Below are 25,268 nucleotides of genomic sequence, written 5' to 3'. Positions count from 1 at the left end.
GACTGTATTATCCTTATAATCAGAAATTTGCATATGTAGAGAGTTTATTGTCTTCTTTCCTCCTCTTCTCTCATCCAACAATGTATGTAGAAGAAAATTTGATGGGAGAGTAATGTTTCTTTTGACATCTCCATCATTAACTTCCTAGACATAGCCACATAGAAATTTGAGAGAATAGAAATATAATCTTCTTTTTTTTAGGTCACATACTGTCCCAGATTATATGTCTATATTATATATTCCCTTAGCATTTTCATAAATCAGATTGAATTAGTAGATATGACTTTTTGCCCTGAGCTAACATCTGTGCCACTCTTCCTCTATTTTGTATATTGGTTTCCACCACAGCATAGCTGCTGATGAGTGGTGTAGTTCCGCTCCCAGGAACCCAACCTGGGCTGCCTAAGCAGAACATGCTAAACTTAACCACTAGACCACGGGGCTGGCCCCTAGAAATGACAAATTTTGAGCTCTTTAAACCATGTATAATATCTTTTTAGAGACTGAAAAATACAAATGAAAGAAAACATGCTGCTAGAGAAGCATCGTTAGGCTCATTTTATATACAAACTCGGTAGAATATATTGTATAATAATTTAAACAAAACGTTTAACATTTTTCTCTATGTTGAGGCACAGCATTACCTAGAAGACATAAAAGCAGGTTCTCATAGTTTCATCAGGAGATCAGTTTATCTGCCAGGTGATGAACTTTAAGTATTATACTATGCTTTCTCTAAATTTCCCTGATTTGTGTATGCTTATTGGCTTGCGTATCTGTTTCCTTTTTTCCTCAGCTGCCAGATGTGGTCTAGTTTAAATGATGTGCAAGTCTAGGTGTCGGTCTTTCCCAGAATATTTTTAGTCTGCTGTGAACTCTAGCCCAGCCTTTCAATGCCAGCTTGCTGCTAAATGGGCAAGGAACTCTGATATGCACTCTGGGAAAAATAAACACCCTTCAAGTAGGCCAAAACAATTTGACCAATTGAAGTTTGACAGCTTTCACATTGATTTTTTTCCGTGAATGGCATAACATTGTTAAATCCTTAAAACCAGTAAATTGCTTAAAAGTTTTCACAGGGTCTATTTTTTCCCCTTTTGCAATTTTCAGACTGAATCTTCGTACAAAATCCCAATTTATTTAATGATAATCTCAGTTGTTGAGGTTTATTTTTTTTCAAGCCTAGATTTAAAACTTCTTGAATCTAAAAGAGGTCACCAACTTTTGGCAACCATTCCTCGATGACCACAGAAACAGCCTCTTTTGCTGCTTTTGTTTAAAGTTAATGAAAAAATAAATATAAAAAAGAGAATGAGCACACTCCTTTCTCTTCTTTTATGGTTATCTTTTTAAGTTAAAAGATAACAAATAAGCTACAAAATAATTGGAGTGAAATGACGGAATCTCAAAGAGTCTAAGTACTAAAGTCTTTCAAATAAACAGCTTTCAAAAGAAAACTGGCTATCATGTGAATTCACGATTTTGATTGGAACTCTTTCAGAAAAAAAGCATAAAGGAGAGTGCTAAAATTAAATCATATTCTTTTTCTTTTTTAATTACAAGGAAAGAGAATACCCTGAATCACTGAAATTTGAAATCAAAATCGCTGTTTGCTAAAATGTCTGCTTCACCCTGGTTATCTTAGAAGAACATTCATGTCTTTTTTTTCCATTCTTAAATGCTTTTTTCATTTCTCCCTTTTAAATTGTTGTGTCTCTTAGAATGTGTTAGTTTTTCTTTCCTGGCTCACAACCCCAAATTCCCTCTTCATCCTATCTCTGTCACAAGTACTGAATTCTCAGGGCTACGGTACAAATATCTGTGTGTGGTTTTCATGGCAAGACTGTATGATCTGACATGAGAACTGGGAAAACGAGGCCTTTATGTTACTATGACAATAAGCAAGTGCCAATTTATTTACGGTCTTTTTCAATTCCACGTGTTTGGGGTTCTACTAGACCTGATTTAATCACAATTCCAGTGACTCTATAGGCCAGTGAATGATTTTCCATTGTGCCCTGATTTGTTCACCTAAGACATAACTTTTGGAATAGTGGTGTAAGGCTGGAGAATGTACCAGCAGGACCCCAGCAACTGGACATGTGGCCGGAGAGTGGAGCGTGTGGAGTCCCTGTAGCCGAACCTGCAGTTCTGGGATCAGCAGTCGAGAGCGCAAATGTCCTGGGTAAACGCAAAGTTCCTGGATTGGGGGAGGGCGTTTTTGTCTTCAGTTTTGAAATGCAAAGGTTTTACTGATAAACCTTGTTGGACAGCAAAAGAAGCCCCTCAAATCCTACTCAGCTTTGGAAAATAGAAAAGTCCCTCAAATTATTTATTTTATATCAAACTTCCTTTTAAGAAGAAAATAAGACAGCCTTTCTAAGAACAAATAATTAAATGCTACACAAGGTAGTTTCTTGAGTAAATCAAATAAAATATTGTGTTTAAGCAGGGAAACATATTAGAAAAAGCAAAGCAACATTTAAAGGAACTGAGAGAACAGGAAGATGGTAGGGCTTCAGAAAGGGAGGGAATGAGAACAAAAGTAATGTCCATAAAGCGAAGGCTGATAAAAAACGAAAACATGCTAAGCACAAGCACAGACAGGGATCATTCCAAGATCAGCTTGTTCAACCCCACCTTTCCTAGGATGACCCTAGGAAAGTGTGTAAGGAAGTCTTTGCAGCTTTATGCTTTAACTCTTGATTTGACTCAGTGGCCCAATTCCTTCACAAACAATTTTAAAGAATTTATATGAAAATGTGAGAGGCATCTCCTATTCTAAGAACCAAACTCCTTTGTGAGAATTGCAGGCTTTCTATTTTTCCCCCAGTCTCTGCCCTTTACTCTTCTGTATCATTTTCATGGCAAGCTGACTTTTATGTCTCATGCATTTTGGAAGGTAAATTGATCAAGGCTTGGAAAAAATATGTAATTTTTAAAAAATAAACATATGGATTTCCTACTATTACCAGTCATTTATGATGTCTACATTTTCAAAAGTTAGTTTAGTATAAAAGATTATACCTTGTTAATATAGTGGTTTTTAATATTTTTTTAAATGAGTAGTTAACATTAAAAAAAAAGATAAAATTGATTATTTGTACTATCTTTTCTAGGCTAGGTTCTGAAGCAAGGGATTGTAATGGTCCCAGAAAACAATACAGAATATGTGAGAATCCACCTTGTCCTGCAGGTTTGCCTGGATTCAGAGACTGGCAATGTCAGGCCTATAGTGTTAGAACTTCGTACCCAAAGCATGTACTTCAGTGGCAAGCTGTCATGGATGAAGGTAGGAACACCCACATCACCACCATCTTCATTAAATAGACTTCTAGGTTTGCAAAATGTTTTACAAGACTAGGGCACGTTATTTTACAGGTTATGTTCTAGGTATTTCAGAGCTCTGTTTTTTGTACCTTTATTGACGTAACAACCACAAGCACTGACTTAAAAATAAATTTAAAAAATATAGAGAGATTATTGCACACCTATTAGATTAACTAAAATAAAAAAGAATGACAATGCCAAATACTGGTGAGGATGAGGAGAAACGATCTCTCATATATAGCTGTTGGGAATGTTAAATGGTCCAGCCATTCTGAAAAATAGCTTGGCAGTTTCTTAAATAACTAAACATATGTTTAGCATATAATTTAGGGAAAAAACCACTCATGGGTGTTTATCCCAGAGAAATGAAAATGTACAGCCATATAAAATTCTGTACACAAATGTTTGTGATAGCTTTATTTTTAATAGCCAAAAACTGGAAACGACCAAAAAGGTTCTAAGTAGCTGAATAAACATACTGTGGCATATCCGTACCATGGGATACTATGCAGCAATAAAAGGAACAAACTATTAACATGTGCAATGACTTGGTGGATTTCAGAGCATTATGCTGAGTGAAAAAAGCCAATTTCAAAAGGTCACACACATACTGTATGATTCTATTTAGATAACATTCTTGAAATGACAGTACTGTAGAGATGGAAAACAGATAGATTAGTGGTTGGCAGGACTTAGGGATGGTGGCGGGGAGAGGGATGGGTGTACCATGAAGGGGTGGCATGAGGTAGAACTTGGAGGTGATGGGATAGTTCAATATATTGATTGTGGTGGTGGTTGTAAAATTTATACATATGATAAAATGGCATAGAACTATACTGCATATACCCATGTCAGTTTCCTGGGTTCGTTGTTGTATCATAGTTACCAAGGTGTAACCATTGGGGGAAACTGGGTGAAAGGTATACAGGACCTCTCTGTACTATTTTTGCAGCTTCCTGTAAATCTTTTTTTTTTTGGTGGGGAAGATTGGCTAACATCTGTGCCAGTCTTCCTCTATTTTGTATGTGGGACGCTGCCATCTCATGGTTTGATCAGCAATGTGTAGGTCCACGCCTGGGATCTAAACCGGAGAACCCCAGGCCACCAAAGCAAAGCATGCAAACTTAACCACTATGCCACCGGGCCGGCCCCTCCTGTAAATCTTAAATTATTTCAGAATAAGAATTTTAAGAAAATTATGTGCTACCTTATTACTTAAGAATGATAGTTCTTGCCCATGGTCAGTGGGCTGTGGGTTTGAGTTGCTTTTACCAAAAGTGGTGGTGAATTCTCTGATTTAATTGACCATCATGCCCCTAGTCTCTCCTTTCGTTCTGTCTCCCATTAGTCAATTTGGACTGTGCTGTCCATCATTTCAATCACACTCCTGTTAATAGCCTGTTAATAGCCTAAATTCCATTGTTTATCAATTTCAGTGCACCCATCTGACAAAACACATCTCTCATTGTGAGCATCTGAGCATACATGCACTAATGGAAACATCCAAACAATAGGGCAGATTATTCCACTACATAATGGAGGCGGGGAAAGCAGCCGTCAGATGATTACCCCTCATCTTCTTGCTATCAAACACATAAGCCTAACTATATCTGCAGACATTGCACCTGCTTTCTACTACATAGCAAATTTTGATCCTCCTTTCAAAGCCAGCGGCTCTATCTGTGCCCTGAATGTCCCATCTTCCCCTTTCAGCTGGTTTAGTGATTACCCTTGCTTCCTCTTATATATTTAATCTCTTCTTTATGATTTTTCACACTCAATTTTAAAAGATATTTAGGACTCCTCCATTAAAAAATACAAACCTTTCTTCAGGTTCATAGCCACCTCCAGTTGCTATGTTTACACTCTTCCTCCTTCATAGTCACTCTTTTAAAAGATTCATTTGTTTTCCAACCCTCCATTTCCTTACTTTCAATCTGGATTCCACCAACACCAATCTCACTAATGTCATTAGGGACTTTCATGGAAACTAAACCTCATGAGTGGTTTCAAATGACCTTTCAAATACATTCAAATGATTGGCCACCCCTTGGTTCTTGAAACACTCACGTGCCTTGATTTCCATGCCACAACACTGTCTTGGCTTTCTTACTCTCTCTCTGGTGTGGTCTTCCCCTGCCTATCCCAGATGCTGTTCCATGTTCACTCTACATTTTCTTCTTAAGTGATTTCATGTATTCTCATGACTTCCAGTATTCAAATAACTCATTAATTTTTCTTCAGCCATGTTGTTCCTTTGAGCTTCTAACTTATATGTATAACTTCCTACTTGATATTTCTATTTAGATATCTTCAAGTTTAAGACCAAACTCATGATTATAACCCTTCCAATCCATGTCAATTCTGATCCTCTTGTATCTCCTATCTCAGTGAAGGTTATACTAGCTTTTCAATTGTACAAGCCAGAGATGTATGTCATTCTTAACACTTCCATGTTCCTCCCTGACATATCCAATCCATCACCATGTTTTATGTATTTCACTTCCTGAATATCTCTCTACTCCATCTCCACTCTCATTATTCTAACCTCCAGTTTTCAGATTCTCTTGCTTGGGCTCCTGTAGTGACTCCAAAGTAGTCCTTCTGCTTCTACTCTCCTCCCTCAATTCACTCTTCATAGAGCATTCTAGAGATCTTTATATAAGATGCAAATCTGATCATAGTGATCTCTCACTTAAAGCATTTCACAGGCTTCCCATAATTCTTCAGGTAAACACCAAATTGCATAGCACAACATGCACAAGAAGAGCCCTCAGTCTGTTTCCTACACTTATCTCCTGCCTCATCTAAAACATTGCTCCCTTTCACTCTGCATGCCAGATATTGGTCTCAAACATGTCATGCTCTCTTCCTCCACATGGCCTCAAAATATACAGTTGAGAGGAAATAATAGCACAATCTTCTGTTCACACAATCTTCTTAATAAATGGCAATTCCATCTTTCCAGGTGCTTAGACCAAAAACCCCAGAGTCATCATTTTTCTTTTCTTTCTCTTTTACTATGCATTCAAAATATCATTAAGGTCTCGTGAGCCCTGTCTTTAAACTATCGAACTGGTCTTTATGCCTGTGCCCTTGTACCTCCTTCAGTCTCAATGTAACAGCCAGACTGATGCATTTAAAATGTCAGTCATATTATGTTATTCTTTCATTCATTACTCTCCAATATCTTCCCAACTCACTAAGAGTAATAGTCCAAAGTTCTTCTAATGGCCTGTAAGGAGATTCATTCTCTCACCTCCTTCATGTCTTGTCTTAGATACTAACTCAATGCTTTTCTTTTCCTGGCTTTATTCTTTGTTCACAGAATTTATCATCATCTGCAATAATACTTTTGTGTTTTATTTGTTTATTATAAGCCTCCCCCAAATAATAGTTGTAAGAGCAGGGCTTGTCATATTTTATGCATTTCTATATCTTTAGCATTATGAATAGGACCTGAACAGAGTAAGCACTTAATAAATATTAAGTGAATGTATGATGTGTCCTATGGGAATTTTCCAGTGATCTGTCCTGGCCTCTCATCTCTTCTCACTAAATATTCTCCTTGGGATGATCTTACTCATTTGCTAGGTTTCATTTATCATCTATATTCTAAAGGAGCACAAATATTTATCTCCAACCCAGGTTTCTCTGTCCTGCTCTCCTTAGCTGCTTACCTGTCTGTTGCATGGACGTCTCCAGTCAACATCCCGTTCATCTCTGACTCAACATGCTCCCAGTTGAATGTACCCGCTTCCCTTTTCCTTTGTCTTTCACTGCCAACATTTGCTTCTCTTACTGTTCTCTCTCACAGAAAATGGCATGATCAACCTCATTACCAAGCTAAGCCAGATCCTTCTTCCTCAGTCCCCATCTACCTGTAATCAGTCAGCAAACCCTATTTGTCCAAAGCTTTTTATCCCTACGACCGGCATCTTTGTTCATGATTCTGCCAACTTTAACCTGGATTCCTCAAACAGCTTCCTCACTGTCTCCCTGACTACAGAATCACCCTCCTCTGGCCCCTACTCCTCATTTCAGCCAGGCTAGTCTTTTTAAAGGTCAAATCTGTCCGTCACTGTGCCAAGTGATACCCTTCCATGAGTCCTGTTGCTCTCAGGACCAATCTCAAACTTTATAACCTGGTTTATGAGGCCATTTTTTTCTCCTGTGAGAGATTCGCCCTGAACTAACATCCGTTGCAAATCTGTCTCTTTTTTCTCTTGAAGAAGATTAGCTCTGAGCTAACATCTGTGCCAGTCTTCCTCTATTTTGTATGTGGGTTGCTGCCACAGCATGGCTGACGAGTGGTGTAGGTCCATGCTTGGGATCAAATTCACAAACTTGGGCCACCAAAGCAGAGCACTCCAAGTTTAACCACCATGCAATGGGGCTGGCCCCTTATAAGGCCATTTTTGTGGCCTTCCCCCACTTTAACTTCTCTTGCCTCATCTCTATCATTCCCTTTTGTAGTCTCTAGCACATCCAGGTCAAATTCCATTCCATCTCTCATATACATTGGGCTCTCTTATTTCTGAGCCCCTAAACATGCTGGTTTCTTGGCATAATACCTTTTGTTTCTTATGCTTTGATCTCTGTCTTCCCATTTATTTATCTTGAAAACTTCTACTGATTTTTTGGACTCAGTTTATGTCAAGTACTCTGGGAAAAAAGAATCCCCTTGGTCCTCCAAATTGGGGATGTGCCCCTTCCAAGTACCCCACGAGCACCTTGTCATGGCAGATTTTAATGTGTCTATATTCCCCCTATTGTGTGTGCCTAGTGTCTAGTCTGGTGATTATTAAGCTTCCAATGAATATTTGTTGCATAAATTTGAATACATAAAAATATTTTTTTATTGCAAAAGTGCAATCAATATGACTATTCACATCATGAAAATCATCATCTGATCATTTGAGGGTTAAATCCTGTCTCTACCTCTAACTGGCTGTGAGCTTTGATAACATTAAATTCATTTGAAACCAGTTTACTCATATGTGAAGTAAGAGATAGGAAACAAGTTCCTCCAGATTAAAAAAAATCAGAATTGGATGAGAGTCAATTTAAAATATTAAAGCTGTTTGAAATCACAATTAAAGAAGCTCCTAACTCTTATAAAGTGAGGTTTATCATCAAAATGATCCATAATAGCTATTTATAGAATCAGCAGGTTTGCAGTTTTGATAATTTTTCAACACACGTCAATCAAACACATCAGTCTGTGTAATGAATAAAATGCACAATAATAATTAGTCTTCATGTCTTATAGCACTATGGAAGAAGTTAAAGTATACAATTCTTTTAAAAGTCCCAAGTCTTCATAACATATGCCACCTTAAAATGCAAGTGGCTATTTCTGTCATTCTTATGTAATACATGAATCTATGGCTAGAATAATGAAGTGGAAAGTATCAATGCAGTAGTGAACATTTTTTTAGAGAAAAAAGATACATGTCTTTCACATGCAGGTATTTTGCATACTCTGTGCTGAAATTTGGCTGAAATCCATGTTTAATGCATATCTTGGAAAGGGTTGGTCCCTTAAATCAAGACAGAGCCTGCCTGCCAAGAACTGGCATGTTCCATGGATCACTATAAAGTCACAGTCTCGAGGGTATGCTCCGGGAAGGAAGATTGGTATCAAATGTTTATGTCATCTGTAAAGCTAAAGCAAGCACAGTGAATTGACAATATGTTGTAAAAGGAGAAATACAAAGATTTTTATCTGAATTCTCGCTTGGAATGTGAATGGAATTTTCTAGACAAACTCCTTTCAACATTATTCATATATCTGGTTTGCTCCTCTCTTCAATGAATACTCCAGAAAAAGAATTATATATATACCACTTTTAAAGTGTTGCAATTATAGCAGCTGTTTTTAGGTCCAAAGATATGACATAGTAAGCGGTCATTGAATAAACATAACCTACTTTGAGGTGTGAGAGCACACTGAAATGCTTTATTGCGGCTTATAATGGCATCTTAAAGGGAAATTTCAAAACCATGCACATTAAAGGCCATGTTCCAACTCCCCAAAATTGTTCAGAGCAGTATTCAGAAGCCACATGTGAAAACTGTTTGAAATGTTCAGTTCTGAAGGCTCATTTAACTGTCTGTCTTCTCTTTGCAAAGTGATACCCTGTTCCCTGCCTCTGGCTGTTATTTGGTATTTATAGAATCCCATCAGCATACGTGGAACTTTACTGAAGACATAAGCGAAGATCAGTGTCAGAGGCTGTAAACTATTTTCCATTCTATTTATATGAGCTTAATAAACAGTAAAGGGACTGACTGGTGTCGAGCCAATGGAGTAGTAATGCAGCATGGAAATTGCTCTGAAGTTTCAGATTTGGATAATTCTACTACTGGTGTTACCAAATACTACAGCTCCTCTGAAGGATGCTTAGAAATAGAAACAGCACTTTAAAAATATTTTGCCACTCTTTGAGCATAACAGGCAAGTGTTTTGACTGTAACCAGCCTTATTGCTTAATGAAGCACTGAAGAGGACTGCCAGCCATTCAAGGATTCTTTACCTAGAACAGTGGTTCTCAACCTAAATGTGTATATACTGATATGCTTTCTGAGTAAGCAATAAAGGGGCATGAGTTCTAGCTAGCACTTCAGCAATTGTCCATACCAGTGGATGTTCTCGTGGGATTGTATTGCATTTCTGAACATCCTCGTAATGGAAAATCTTACGCAAATTGCTCATCTTAGAAGTGCTTCTTTTTCCCTGTAGTAATTTTTCAATTAGAAAATGCCAAATGTATAGGAATGAAAATTAATGTATTTGAATTTAGAAGTGAGACATCAAGAAAGGCTTCATGAATAAAGTAAATCTTAAATAGGCAGAATTCTGATCTGTACTTAAGATAAAAGGGAGTTCATTCCAAAAGATAGGAGCAAAAAATGGGCGTATGCAAAATATTTTTCAGGAAGAATGATTGGTTTGTGTGTGGTATGGGTTTAGTGCCAGAAAAATAAGTGATATGTTTTAAAAATAATTTGAAGACCTATTTCTTAAAAAGAAGATCAATATTCAATGAATATCTTTTTACCCCCAGGCATTATCTCATTTACTCCTCATAATAACCCTCTAGTATAGTCTACTCTAGTATTACATTACTCAATTAACATAAAATTATATTTTTATTCAACTGTTCTGGAAAATAAACCTTGAAATAAAAATGCTTATGAAGTGACTTTTGTTCATTTTTTAATCCACTCTGTGTGTAGAAAAACCCTGTGCCTTGTTTTGCTCTCCTGTTGGAAAAGAACAGCCTATTCTTCTATCAGAAAAAGTGATGGATGGAACTTCTTGTGGATATCAGGGATTAGATATCTGTGCAAATGGCAGGTGTCAGGTAAGACCGTCCAAAGGGAGAATGTCTGTGCTGAGGGAGGATTGCGGGACCACTGAGCAGCTGCACAGTATGGGGGAAAGCTCCGCACGAAGATTCAAAAGATTTGGATGTAGTCCTGACTCAACTGTGATCTTGAGCAAGTCTCATCTAGCTTGAAACTTCATTTCTTCATCTGTCTAATGAAGGGTCTGGACTAAATAAACTGTAATATCAATTACTAGCTGAAAGAATCTGAAATTTCTATTCTGAAATGTACATATTACAGGTCTAAAATTGCAACACTTTGGGCATTTTGTTTCAAAACATTCCAGACCAAAAATTCAAACACTCCACTTCTCCATGTCTTTTGTCCAAGACTGAGCCTGTGGCAAAAATCTATAAAATCAGTCCTATTACTCACTTAATATTAAAGTATTTTCAACATACTTGAATCAACTGATTTTTAAATGTACATTCAATTTTTATATAATACTTAAACCTTTCATTTGCCTTACTCTTCCTTTTAAAAAATAATCTGCATCTCCTGCTTGCATTTATGTGCTCTTTTTTATTTATCTTTAGAAAAGTAGAGATTCTGTTAAAGTGAGTATGAACAGCATAGTGGAAGATCAAAGGCTAGAACTTAGAAGTTGCTGGTTTTAGCTCTGTCGCTATCTCAAGTTGGCTTCCCCTGGAAGGTTAATAAGCAGAAGTTCAATGCCAAGTGTTTCCATGATAAACATCTATGTGGGCAGAGGAAGGAGGCAAGATTGGCACAGGGAGAAATGGCTGTGGTACAGTCACCATGGGACCTCAGCTGACCCTGTGGCGAGCGTCGAAGCTGGGATGGCGCTTCAGACTTGTCCCTATTTGGGGTGATAAAACCAGGCATTTTTCCCCCAGTGTCTACTCACGTTTGGATGCACGCTGCCTAAGGAAGGGGATGAGACCTTGGGAAAGGCAATTTTCTTCAGGCGAGGCAATTTCTGAAAAGCGCTGATGGCCAAGAGCCATCAGCTAATAAACTTCTCATGCATGGCAGGGAAATAAGTCCTTTAGTTACTAAAGAAATATCTGAGTGGAGCAGCACTGAATCCTTGAGAGCCACTAGGAAACCATGTTCTTGGGAAAAATCGTTTAAAATATGTATATGCCCATTAACTAATCTGTAAAATGAAGTTGTTACACAAATGGTCATTGACTTTGTGCAATATACTCCTTTGAGAATTTGATGAAGAGTTTGCTTTTTTCCCAGAAAACTGCACATCTGACCACACACACACGCACGCCACATGCATGTGTGCCAAATTTGAAAACAATTACAAACCATGGATGGATCAATCTGTGAACCAATAGAGGTCTGTGTACTTCTGGGTAAAAACTTAGAAGCAGTGCGAAACTTAAATGCTTTACCAGCTCTAAGATTCTGTATTTTGCCAGCATGCTATAAAGTTGAAATCACAGAATCATGTAATCCCATTGGCATAAAAAAACACTCTAATTACATATTAATTTCCTTTATTCTTTAACAGAATATGACAATAACCTGAAATGTAGTTTTTCATTTGTCTGTAAAAATATCATTGCAGGTACTTACGTATACATATTTTGTTTTCAGATCTGTATGTTATGGAATTAAAGCTTTTAACCTTATTTCGTCATTATATGTAAATGTGTCAGATTAGCATATGTCTTAAAAGAATTTATTTTAAAAAATTATTTTCCTAACTGTACATGCAAAATACAATACCCTAAATTGCTGTGCTTTTCACTTAAAAGTATTGTATAAGCCAGATCTTTTACAGAGTCCCTAGGTAGATATTAAAATTAGAGCAACAACAACAAAAAATTATGTGTAAGTGCTATGTGAATCTGATGATTATAATTAAGTTAAAGTTCGCTGAAATGGATTGTGACTTCTGAGAACATTGGAATAGTTTATGATTCTGGCTTTTTAACTAAAATGCTTCATTCAGTCTTTCAATATAATTAAAAACATGTTTCTTTTTTCTTTCTGACAACCCTTTATGTATTGGGTTTGGCTAGAGTGTCTTGTTTTATCACAAAATATATAGCACCAAAGCTGAGTGTACAATTCCAACCTTGGTGAGTGGACTGAGGAGGGAAATTGAAAATAGACAGTTTTCTCCTGGTGACCCAGTTTGGCTCTCTGACATTTCCATTGTGGAAAAGGCTAGAGGAAGCTCTACTCTGTATTTTGTTATCCACCCATCTCTAGCATACCAGTGGTACTTCAGGTACCTGTCACCAGTTAAACAGCATTGCCTTCTCAAAGTCATTCATCCTCAACTTTTGGAGTTATATGAGCATATTTTGATAAATGTGGATACTTGAGACTACCAGTTACAAAACACAGTCTTTGGTTCTTATTCTAAAATTACATGATTATTGAGCCATGGCATTATGTCTATCCCTGACTTTCATTTTAGGTTTACGGGCTTGTAATATTCCAGTTACAAGGGTTAGAAAAAACTAAGAAACTACTAGATACTAATTTATTCAGTCATTTAACTATTAGTTGTTGGATTTATTGTATTTGCCAAGAAACAAGCTGGATGTTAGGGATAGAGCAATAAAAGTACTTTTATCGTTTCACAACCATTCTAAACTCGACTCTAAATTTTTTCCTCATTTGTACATGAAGAAGAGATTTTTTTTTTCCACCTCACCCCAGGACTCCCAGATCTTTGCATGACTCCTGCTTAGTGAACTTTTGTATACCTTTGTTGTATTTTGAGAATTTCCTATGGGGGCCACCTCTTTCATCCAAAGACATTCTCTTTATTTTCCCCTGAATAAGCTTTGATTTGCTGGTCAGAGTTCTCCACTAATGCATTACTTTGTCTACCCCTTGACACTGATTACACCCCTCTTGACAAAAGGAAAGCATGCTATATTATGCAGGTTTAATGTGATTTTTGCTTTCTCAGGATGATCATCCTGCAGCTCCATTTTATAATCGGCTTCCTTCCCCCACCCCAGTACCACCAATACCAACCAGAGAAAAAGACACTGATTTTGTTTCTGTTTTATTTAGTATTTTTAAAATGTGTCTAAAATAGTTATAACTTTTTATAAATAAATATATCATCAGTTACATTGGAAGCAATCAAGAAGCAACTCCTTCTTGATTAGGAGTAATTATGTAATCCTACCATTTATTTCTGACGGTATACACATATTAAATTCTACCCTTTGAGTATGCACAACTTTGCAAAGAATGATCATATTTTCAGAACATCAATGGAAGACCAACATTATTCACTAGAAAAGAGTCAGTGGCTTAATCTCAGAAGATTCATATTAACATAATTCTTCCGGGGGCATATGAAAATAAATTCCCTGTTCATATTTTCATAAAGCAGCCGTGGATTGTCAGCAGTTCTTACTAACATTCGTGGGCTAGATGCCAAAGAAGGTGGGGATAGAAGTTTATTTGTGAACTGTAGTGAAAATAAACATTTATGTTTGGCTCTCAAAAAGCTAATATTTAATATTCAGCATTTGCTTTGCAAGCACTTTAGAAGTGAAGCCATCCATATAATGAAGTATATATGTTCTATGTTGAATAGAATGAATTAGATTAATCATGTTATATTTAATAGAAATGTGATTTCCTTTGGGATTTATATAACTTGCATTTGTCTCAATATTTTTCCAAATTGCTTTAGGATATCATTTAATTCTTAATACAAGAAAAATACTCTCATCACTATCTTGCTATTTGGTTACTTTACAGATAATATTTGACATGAGCTTGATATATTACTTTGCACCAGAGAATATGACATTTTACTAGTTGGTCAATTAAATATGTCTAGTTTGTAGAGACTAGGTTTGTCCTAAATTAGTGATTGAAAAAGAAAAAGGAAAAGGAGAAAACTCAATTTATGATGTACTGTCATTCTCTTGTTACAGAAAGTTGGCTGTGATGGTTTATTAGGGTCTCTTGCAAGGGAAGATCATTGTGGTGTATGCAATGGCAATGGAAAATCATGCAAAATCATTAAAGGAGATTTTAATCACACCAGAGGAGCAGGTATTTTTTTTTTTAATTTATTATTGGCATAATCTTTGGGACAAAGATTACATTGAACTTGACTTAGAAATCACAGTTCTGATTCTGTTGAAGACTTTTGTAATGGGTATTGAATGATTTTTCGCGACGATATACAATGTGATACGAGCCAGAAATTCTAACAAGTCCCTTTCCCAGTAATGAAAATATGAAGTCATCTGTTGTGCATTTAATAACTTGGAGCAGCAAGGGAATAATCTAATTTGCATTTGCTAATATCATCAGCTTTCTACAGACTTTATTCTCTAATGCAAAGCATGATGTCTAACAGAGAATAATTATTTGTAACAGCCTGAAGCAACTATTGAGAGTATTAATCTTCAGGGTTTCAGCTTTCCATTTTCTTTTCTTAATTTTTTACTAAATTTGAAGGGACTAAGTTTTTGGAAACAGAGAGTCTACAGCAGGGTACCATAGTGGAAACAGTAACAGGGGGAGGCAGAAGATGTGGGATCATGGTCCACATAGATTAATGGTGGGAAGTAATCCTCTCTTCTTTTGTTTCATCATCTGTAAATACTAATACTCGGGAGGTTTGAGGATGAAATGATTAGGAACAACCTGTGTAGTGTGCATTTTAAAGTGATCCACAACAAAAGTGATATTATCTATACTGAAATATAATGACCCACAATTATGCTTTATATACAGAAAATGCTTTATACCCGGGTCCTCAAGTTTACCGGGAGGAAGCAGACATTTCTGTGTTTACATTAGTGTCCTACCTGAACTTCAGTCTATGGAACTATCTTAGTATTGATGATTATACTTTCATCATTACTATGCTTATTTTCCGTACATCAACTTTTTCCTATTTTAAATTCCTTTCTTGTTAATATATGAGAAAACCTGAGACTAAAATATGTCTTATACAAAGAACAAGCCATTTATGTTTGAATAATCAAGAAAACTGAGTTCATTCTAGATAAAAGAATCCTTCAGAAAAGAAAATTAGACACAGCCCTCTAAAGTTGCATATAACGTTTTGCTAGGCCCCAGCAGAATTAAAGATAAGTGAGCTTGAAGATCTTGAAGCCTAAAAATAACTAAGGCCCAGGGTAAATTGCAGATCAAAATCTCAATCTCCTAAGCTGTGAAAAAAGGTGCCAGATCCTACAAGTCAAAATCTGCCAGAACTCATTTAGAAAAGTCATACTTCACTGTAACAGGCTCCCAGACTTTCAACTAAGAAGTGCAATTATAATAAGCTTTTCGACATGATTGTGATGGGAGAGGTTTTTATAGTGCTGAAGTTCAAATAAAGTCTGAAAGATCAAAGAGATTTAAAGATACTAGAATTTTTGAAGAATATTCTTGCAAATTTATTTAATATGCATGGAAACAGTTCACTGAAGAATACTGATGCACATTCAACACTGATATCTTTATTTAATTGTAGTAACACTTTCTTTTTCCACCAAGCATAGAAAACAGAAATACCAGTTAAATGAGTGACGCTTTTCATTCTGACTGCAGTTATGTGGATATATTTTTCCCCAGATTCCTACTTCAAACCTCCTTTGTTTTTATTGCACTTTAATTTCTACTTTTGTTTGTTTGTTTGTTTGCTATAGATAAGTTATATTGATGACATCTGTTATTTGGAAAATGTCTGAGATGCCTAAGATATTGGGAATATAAGACACTAATAATGTTACTTTGTTCCTTACAACTCAATTCTAGTTTCACATTGCTCACAGGGAAGAAACTAGAATTCTTAACTTGGACCATAGGTCCTTCATGGTGTTGTCCCTACCTATTTCTCTGGCATCACCTCACAGCAAGGTTCCTTTCCTTCTCTAAGCTGCAGCCACCAGATTTCTTACAGATGCTCAAACTGACCGTGCTCACTCTAGCACCTTGCATGTAAAAATATGCTTTTGTTAGCTTCCTCTTATCTTTCTCTGGTTAATTCCAAGACATCACTTAGACCTCAGTTCAGATGTCACTTTTTCAGTGAAGTGTACCTGAAGAACTTTCCCCTCCTATTGCTAACAACTAGTTTAGTGATGCTTACTGTATTTGAATCTGTACCGTATAGCTCTGACTTTAAAATCAATGAGGAAAAATATTATGGCTGTTTTGTTCAACACCATATTTCCAATGACCAGCATAGCTTGTGATACATTACTATTTGTTAATTAATAATGAAACATTATATTGTGAAGAACTTTAAAAAACAAAAATCTGTACCAGCCCTTCATTATATCATGGGCTTCATCTGCTTGTGACTTTAGGAATGTTGTATTCATTTCTCTTGAGACAGTTTTATCCTTATAGTTTATGGACTTCCTAGGATTTCTTGAAGGAATTGCAGCCTTATTGGGTCCAGTTGGCTAGGCACACTGTGTATATTGTATGCGTAACACATGTGCGGACACATGTGGGTGTTTTCAATCCCTGCGCTCTGTTTAGAGTTTGCTAAATCATTTTGGTTGGAGTTAGAAAATAAACTTAAGAGGAAGGTTTTGTTTGCTTTTCTTAGTACATTTATCATGTCTTTCATTGTAACTTGCCTAGCCAGGGGATAATTTTTTTAAAGGAATTTTTAAAAATAAATGTGTATTTGGCTAGTTATGGAACTTAGTTATCAATATACACTAAGAAGAAAATAGGCATAAATTGTGTTATTCTTAGTATAAGAGATGATGATACTCATCCTGTATAAGGAACACATGGTCTTAGACTTTTTGTCCACGTTTGCCACAGCAGTAGGAGAGTCATAGTGTCGTGTATTCTGTTTTATGAAATCGTAGCCGTAGGTCATAGCTGGAAGGACTGCATCAGACAAATCTAAGTTCAAAGTTTGCATCAGCTAATTACTGACAATGTAGTCTTGCAGGAGGTTTGTTTTTTTTCTGTACCTTTATTTTCTCATCTTTTAAATAGGAAATGTATTATCTACCTTAGATGTTATCATTATAGTTAAATGTAATAATTTATGTAAGTTACCTACAATAGTGACTAGCACATAGCAATTGTTCAAAATGTGGCATTTATCATTATTACTACCATGAAGATAATGATTGCTATTGGCATTTTAAGATGGCTTATTCAGAATGGGATCTCTGGTTTAAAGTAGGATGTTCCTGAGTACAAAGGAAGCTGTCTAACAAGAGGATCAAATATATAACGTTGACATTACAGGCTTTATTCCAACTTCTACGCTTGGAAATAGCCACTCTTATATTTACTTCTTAAAAGAACTTAATTCTCAATTGTGTTAAATGGCTTATTTATCAAAAAATATCTAGGCCCCTAGTCATTGGCTATCTCTCATCAGATGTCTTTGATTAATATTTTTCTCCTTCTCTTTCTTTTTTAAACTCAGTCTAACTCACCTGTCCTCCAAGATGTTACAATTGAATAATAGAGAATTTCTCTTGATATAACCATAAACTTGGATGTAACCATTGTCCTAATGTACAACATACCTCTGAGTTTACTGCTAAACTCTAACAGGAATTTACAGTTACTACCTCTACTTTTCTCTCTCTACTCTTCTTCTTCTCCTTCTTTTGTTTTGGGTGAGGAAGATTGGTCCTGAGCTAACATCTGTTGCCAGTCTTGCCACCACAGCATGACTTGATGAGTGGTGTGTAGGTCCACACCTGGAATCTGAACCCATGAACCCCAGGCCACTAAAGCAGCGCACACGAACTTTACCATTACGCCACTGGGCTGGCCCCTACTCTTGTTTTTTAACATCTATATCTTCTCCACATACTTTACTAAATTCATTTGCTCAGAGGTTAACAGTTACCTCTTGACCATGACATCCAGTGGACTCTCCTTTGTCATTTTTCTCTTTTCACACAGCTGACCAACAACTCTTGTTGAGATATTCTAATCCATAAGATCTCACTATAATAAAATAGCCAGGGGAGTGGCCCCATGGCCTAGTGGTTAAGTTTGGTGTGCTACGTACGCTTCAGCAGCCCAAGTTCACAGGTTTGGATCCTGGGTGTGGACCTGCACCACTCATCAGCCAGGCTATGGCAGCGACCCACATACAAAATAGAGGAAGATTGTCACAGATGTTAGCTCAGAGCAATTCTTCCTCAGCAATATAATAAAAATAAATAAATAAATAAAATAGATCTTCTCCTTCTCATGATTATTTATTCTCTGTATTCTTTCCTGATTTATTCTCAATCTCTCTCTTAAAAACTGTGACTGTCACCAACGTTGAGTCCTTGAGTTCTCTCTCAATTTTCTCCACTTACTCCCATCACTTAAATTACTGCCTCTGCAAAGACGCCTCACAAAGATACTTCCATAGCCTGGCCTTTCTCTGGAGTTCCAGATGTTCTATAATTCTTACTGGATATTTTTACTAATGTGTTATACCATTTTGTTAAGTACAAATTGCAAAGCCGAGCTTACCACATTATTACCAATACTTGACTTCCATGTTCCTGTAAACAAGGGCCCCATTCTCACATAAGTACTAGCTAAGCATTGTTTTCAATGTTTATTTCCCGCACTTTCTCTTGGTTCTCATGTTCAGAATTTTATTTTCTTTGCCTTGCCCTCTGGATTTTCTACCTTAGCTGCTACTACCCCTGGATTTTTACATTAACTTCCTGGTTGTGTTAACCTCCTGGCACTATTATCCACAACTGTATCGCTGAGCATGCTGCATATTGCTGTCAGAGAAAGCCTCTCCAAACCAGTATCTAACTGCCAAGTTCCTTCCTACAGAAGGTTCAGTAGCTTTGAATTGATAAATTCAGTATCCTGGGCATGCGTTTAAACTTTTTTTAATAGAGCCATCTTCTTACATCTTCTCATTCTGTCAGAATTATTTCATTTATGCTACCAAAAATACTACTTACTCCCTTACTTTTCTTTAAATACAGTGAACTTATCCTTTTTCTGTGTATGTCCAAATCCCATCCATGCTTCAAAGACAGTTCATCTATTTTACTTCTTTGTGAAGCTGTCCTTGACTACATGAAATGTTCTATCCTCTGAATCATAGTGATTCTGGCTGATGCCAGTGTTTCTCAAACATGAGTAATGTATATAACCATTTAAAAGGAAAAAAAAAATCCTACTTAAGTGAGTTAAAAATAGCAGCAAACCTTTTGAATGGTGATGTGATCAGAGGAGGACAGTTTACAGAACGTTGGTTTATATTCTTCAGCCAGAAATTAATAATATCATTTTGCATATGCTCTTTCTAGCATAATTTTTGAAGTTTTATTTAACTCATATTTAGACAAGGTATTTGTGCCTAGTCTTTCCAATTCGATTATAAGCTCATTGAGTGCTCAGACCTTCCCTTACTGCTATGTGCAAATAGACAGAAAGCATTTGTTTCTATTTTCATTGCTGCCTATTTTGTTCATGCAACAAAATGATAGGGCTTGTATGGTTTGGTGTTACTAAAAATGGTTACATTGAATAAGCAATGTTCACTAATGGAAATTATGATTCGAAAAAAACATACCTCTAATTCCACCCACTTCCAGATGGGGGGTATTCTACCTTTGGTATACACCAAATAATTGTAAATGGTCTCAGGAATTTGAATCATTAATCAACAGGAGACAACTCAGGGATTAGCTATTGTGCCTTCTTAATAGTAGCTTTGAAATTAGACTTTTATCAGATATATGGAGCTACTCAGAAATACTAACAAGAATATTAAATATTATTTTAATATAATTTTAAAACATAACTATTCAGCCAAAAGTAGGCATTTACCCTCTCTATCACTATTCTGCACTAAATGAAGTCTTGATTTTGATTTTGACTTTTTCTGCACACTCCCTATTCTGTCCCACTTTATCTTATCATCTTATTACACTTCAAGAGTTACATCCCTCACCTCTGCTGAAAAACCTTTCCTAAGAAACACCTAATTGTGTCTTGCTTCTAGCTGTCTGACACCTGGGGTGACACTAGATTGCTTGGTGTGGCCTGATGCTTACTCGCTTACTCACTTACTCCAGCCCCAGTCTCAAACCCTCTGTTAATCTCCTGAGGGAGTGCTTGGTCTGCCTTGTCCTATACCCAGCTACTCCAGGACCCGGTTTCCCGCCAGCTGTGTTCTCTCCAGCTGCATTTCCTTCTTTCCCACACTTTCTGTCTTCAAGGTGTTCCACAAGCAGAATCTGACGTTATTTGCTCTGCTCCATATTTCACTGTTTCTAACTGGGCTATTCTATTCTGCTTTTTTTTTTTTTTTTCTCTGACAATTCATTAGATATCATTGAGCTTTTTTACATAAAGATACAATGGCCTATTTGCCCTTGATAAACTCAATATCTTTCTGAGAAACTTCTCCGTTTGAAATTATGACAGCTTTTATACACTAAATGTTTTCTTTACATAGGTATTGAAATATAGCAAAAACCAAAACCAAAAGAAAGCAAAAGAGAGCAAATCAATTAAGAAAAGAGATCTTATGAAAACTCAAGATTTATTTCCTGTTTTGTTGACTCTTGCAGGTTATGTGGAAGTGCTGGTGATACCTGCTGGGGCAAGAAGAATCAAAGTTGTGGAGGAGAAGCCAGCACACAGCTATTTAGGTAACCTGTGCTACAGACACAGAGCCCATCCAAGTGCCAGCCCAGCTCCCTGCCCTGAGAGCTCTGTGATGACAAGGACATTAGTCTGTTTCTAGTTACGTGTTTGAATTTCCCAGGAAGCACCTCTTGTCATAGCAAGTCAGACTTTCTTTCCTTCTCTCCCAGGGACTTCCCAGGAGCAAAAGCAATCTACTTGTCTATATGTTTTGGGGGGTATATAAATTGCTTCCACATGTTAGTCCATGTTCAAATAAAAACAACACTTGGGGCCACCCCAGTGGCACAGTGGTTAAATTCACATGTTCTGCTTTGGTGGCCTGGGGTTCACAGGTTTGGATCCCGGGTGCAGACCTATGCATGGCTTGGCAAGCCATGCTGTGGCAGGCGTCCAACATACAAAAAGTAGAGGGAGGTGGGTGCAGATGTTAGCTCAGGGCCAGTCTTCCTCAGCAAAAAACAAAACAAAACAAGAAAAAACACTCATTGGAGGATTTGGGTATGTTTTATTTCATATATATGCATATATATAAATATATTTTATATATATATTTATTTCATATATGCACACATACATGTACATATATTCATATATATTGCATGTGCAAATACATATGTGTATTTGTATATAGACACACATATACAGTGTATATGTGTGTCTATATAATGTGTATGTGTGTATATAATGATTACTTTAGTATTAGGAAATCCTGTAGGAGTCTTAAAAAAAATTTGTACAAAGTAAAAGGACTTGTTCTTTTAATGAGGAGTGATGCTCTCTTACCTCACTTCAGGTACACTCACCTATGAAGAGAGTATTTTAAGTTTTTAAGTATTGCTTGTGGAATGAATTGTATCAGCAATTTTAATTAGGCCAATTAATGATTTTTAAATATGTGAAGGAAAATACTAAGTTGTCAAAATATATATTGCTTCCATATTAACATTTCAAACTAAGTCATGTGAAATGTTAGAATCATGGCATCCACCGTTCGAGGGATCAATGTGATTCTATCTAGCAAAAGACTAAAACTTCTCCCAGAATTTAAACGTGGTATTTATATTGTCTTTAAAGAAAGCCTTCATTTCTTTAACAAAATAATGTCCTCATTATTCTTTCTCAAATAAGAAATAATGTTCCAATAGGCAAACACCTTATACATGGAAAATAACCCTATATTACCTGATTGTTTCTACTCTGCAATGTTGAAAATAGTCTATACTCAGATTGAATTATTTTTCTCATTAGGAAAATAATTTTCTAGGAGTAGGAAAATTTGAGGCAAGGGGACAGTAAAAGAAATCCTTTGTCGTGTGATGCACTTGTTAGTTTGTTATTTCTAATATATGTTTTATCTGTTTTTACCTGCTATGGTTTTTAAATGCATTTTAAGTGCAAGTAAATCATCCCAGGGATCCAAATTCATACTGGAGCTCTAATACCCCGTTATTGGAGACCCTGTGCAAAATCTAGACAATTTCAGTGCATTCATTTAATTGCAGACAATTGGCTATTACACTTGGGAATATGTTTTCTTTTTTTCCAAGCTGGAAAGGAATATTGATGTCTGAAAGGGAATTTTCTCAAATAAGTCTACACTATACTATGCTGTTTAGTAACCTAACAAATGTGGCTAAATAAACGAGCCAGTTTTACAAATGGGACATTTGCATGCTGTCTCTAATTCCTTACTTTCCGTGCTTTTCAACCAATCCAGTCTTGTTTCTGTGTCCCCTCTACAGTAGCTACCTTTGTCAAGGTCAGCAGATGCCCTCCATGTTGACAAATCTGATGTTCACATGTGATTTGACCTATAAACAATATTCAAAACTGTTGACCTCTCCTCAGTTCTTTAAATACTTTCTTCTTTTGGCTTCTAAGACCTGAGGCTCCCTACCTTGTTGGAAGCCCCTTTCTGGTCTGTTTTGTTGGATTCTCAACTCCACATGGTTTCCAAATGTTCCCATACTGTGGGGCTCAAGCCTGGGCCCTTCTCTCTTCCCTGCTATCCTCTCTCCCTGGGGAATTGCATCTAGCCCCAATGCTTTTCTCGTTTATTTGATGTAAATTATCAAATGTCTCATATGCACCTCAGAAATAAGAAGTCTAAATCAAAAGCTTTTTTCCGTCCCATGCTGAAACCTCTTCCTCCTTTAGTTTTCTCTACTACAGTAAATGTCACTATTCTAGTGTCTTATGATGGCTGCAACAATTGCCACAAGCTTGGTGGTTTAAAACAACAGAAATGTATTGTCTCACAGTTCTGGAGGCCACAATCAGTTTCACTGGACCACAAATCAAGGTGTCTGCAAAGCCGTGCTCTCTCTGGAGAATCGAGGGGAGTGTTCGTTCCTTGCCTCTTCCAGCTTCTTGTGGCCATCAGCATTCTTTCGCTTGTGACCACATCTCTCCAACATCTGCCTTCCTAGTGTCATTACCTTCTCCTCTTCTTCTGTGTTCAAATCTCCCTCTTCCTACCTCATATGAGGATATGTGTGATTGCATTTCAGGCCCACTTGGATAATCCAGGATAATCTCTCCATCTCAAGATCTGTAATTTAATCATATCTGCAGTCATTTATTTACTTATTTATTTGTTTGCTATGTAAAATAGCATTCCTAAGTTCCAGGGATTCAAACACGGATATCTTTTTTTTCTTTTTTTTTTTCTTTTTTCTTTTCTTTAACGCTTTTTTAAAAAAATTGTGGTAAAACACACATAACATGAAATTTACCATGTTAACTTTAAATGTGCAGTTCAGTGGCATTGAATACATTCACGTTGCTTTGCAACCACAACCACCACCATCTGTCTCCAGAACTCTTTTTGTGTGTGTGTGAGGAAGATTGTCACTGAGCTAACGTCTGTACCAGACTTCCTCTATTTTATGTGAGATGCTGCCACAGCGTGGCTTGATGAGTGGTGCTAGGTCTGCACCTTGGATCCGAACCTGCGAGCCCTGGGCTGCTGAAGTGGAGTGTGCTAACTTAACCACTAGGCCATGGGGCCGGCCCCCAGAACTGTTTTTATCCAACAAAACTGAAACTCTATCCCATTAAACAATAACGCCCCATTCCCCACTCCACCCTGTCCCCTGGTAACCACCATTATGCTTTATATCTGTATGAATTTGACCACTCTACAGACCTCACATATGTGGAATCATATAGTAATTGTCCTTTCTGTAACTGACTTATATCATTTAGAATAATGTCTTCAAGATTTGTCTATGCTATAGATTGTGTCAGAATTTCCTTCATTTTTAAGGCTGAATAATACTCCAGTGTGTGCATATACCACATTTTGCTTATCCATTCATCTATCCATGGATACTTGGGTTGCTTCCATGTTTTAACTATTGTGAATAATTCTGCTATCATCATGGGTATACAAATATCTCTTCAGGATCCTGCTTTTCATTCTTTTGCATATATATCCAGAAGTAGAATTGCTGGATCATATGGTAATTCTATTTTCAATATTTTGGGAAGCTGCCATACCATTTTCTGCAGTTGCCATACCATTTTCCATTTCCACCAACAGTGTGTGCAAGGCTTCCAGTTTCTCTATATCCTCACCAATGCTTGTTTTCTGTTATTTAGATAGTAGCCATCCTAATGGGTTTGAAGCAATAGCTTATTGTGGTCTTGATTTGCATTTCCCTGATGATCAGTGAAGTTGAGCATCTTTTCTTGTGCTTGTTGGCTTTTGGATATCTTCTTTGGAGAAATGTCTATTCAAGTCCTTTGCCCATTTTTGAATTACGTTTTTTTTTGTTGATGTGTTTTAGGCATTCTCTATATATTCTGGGTATTAATCCCTAATCAGATACATGCTTTACAAATATTTTCTCCCATTCAGTGGGTTTTTACTCTGTTAATAGTGTCTTTTGATGCATAAAAGTTTTTACTTTTCACAAAGTTTAATTTGTCCATTTTTCTTTTATTACCTG

General features: G+C 36.7%; 1 protein-coding gene across 1 annotated transcript in view; it reads left to right on the top strand.

Annotated features, from left to right (window-relative positions):
- The window catches only part of ADAMTS19 (ADAM metallopeptidase with thrombospondin type 1 motif 19), a 236,109-nt gene that overhangs the window by 146,100 nt on the left and 64,741 nt on the right, over positions 1-25,268 (top strand). The window contains exons 12-16 of the mRNA XM_046668387.1: positions 2,055-2,185; positions 3,120-3,292; positions 10,573-10,700; positions 14,619-14,739; positions 21,237-21,317. Coding sequence (XP_046524343.1) covers positions 2,055-2,185; positions 3,120-3,292; positions 10,573-10,700; positions 14,619-14,739; positions 21,237-21,317 — 634 coding nt within the window. The remainder of the gene's footprint in view (positions 1-2,054; positions 2,186-3,119; positions 3,293-10,572; positions 10,701-14,618; positions 14,740-21,236; positions 21,318-25,268) is intronic.

The sequence above is a fragment of the Equus quagga genome, chromosome 7 (assembly GCF_021613505.1).
Source record: "Equus quagga isolate Etosha38 chromosome 7, UCLA_HA_Equagga_1.0, whole genome shotgun sequence".
NCBI lineage: Eukaryota > Metazoa > Chordata > Mammalia > Perissodactyla > Equidae > Equus > Equus quagga.
Note: the sequence above shows the minus strand (reverse complement) of the source record. Positions and strands in the feature narration are given on the sequence as shown.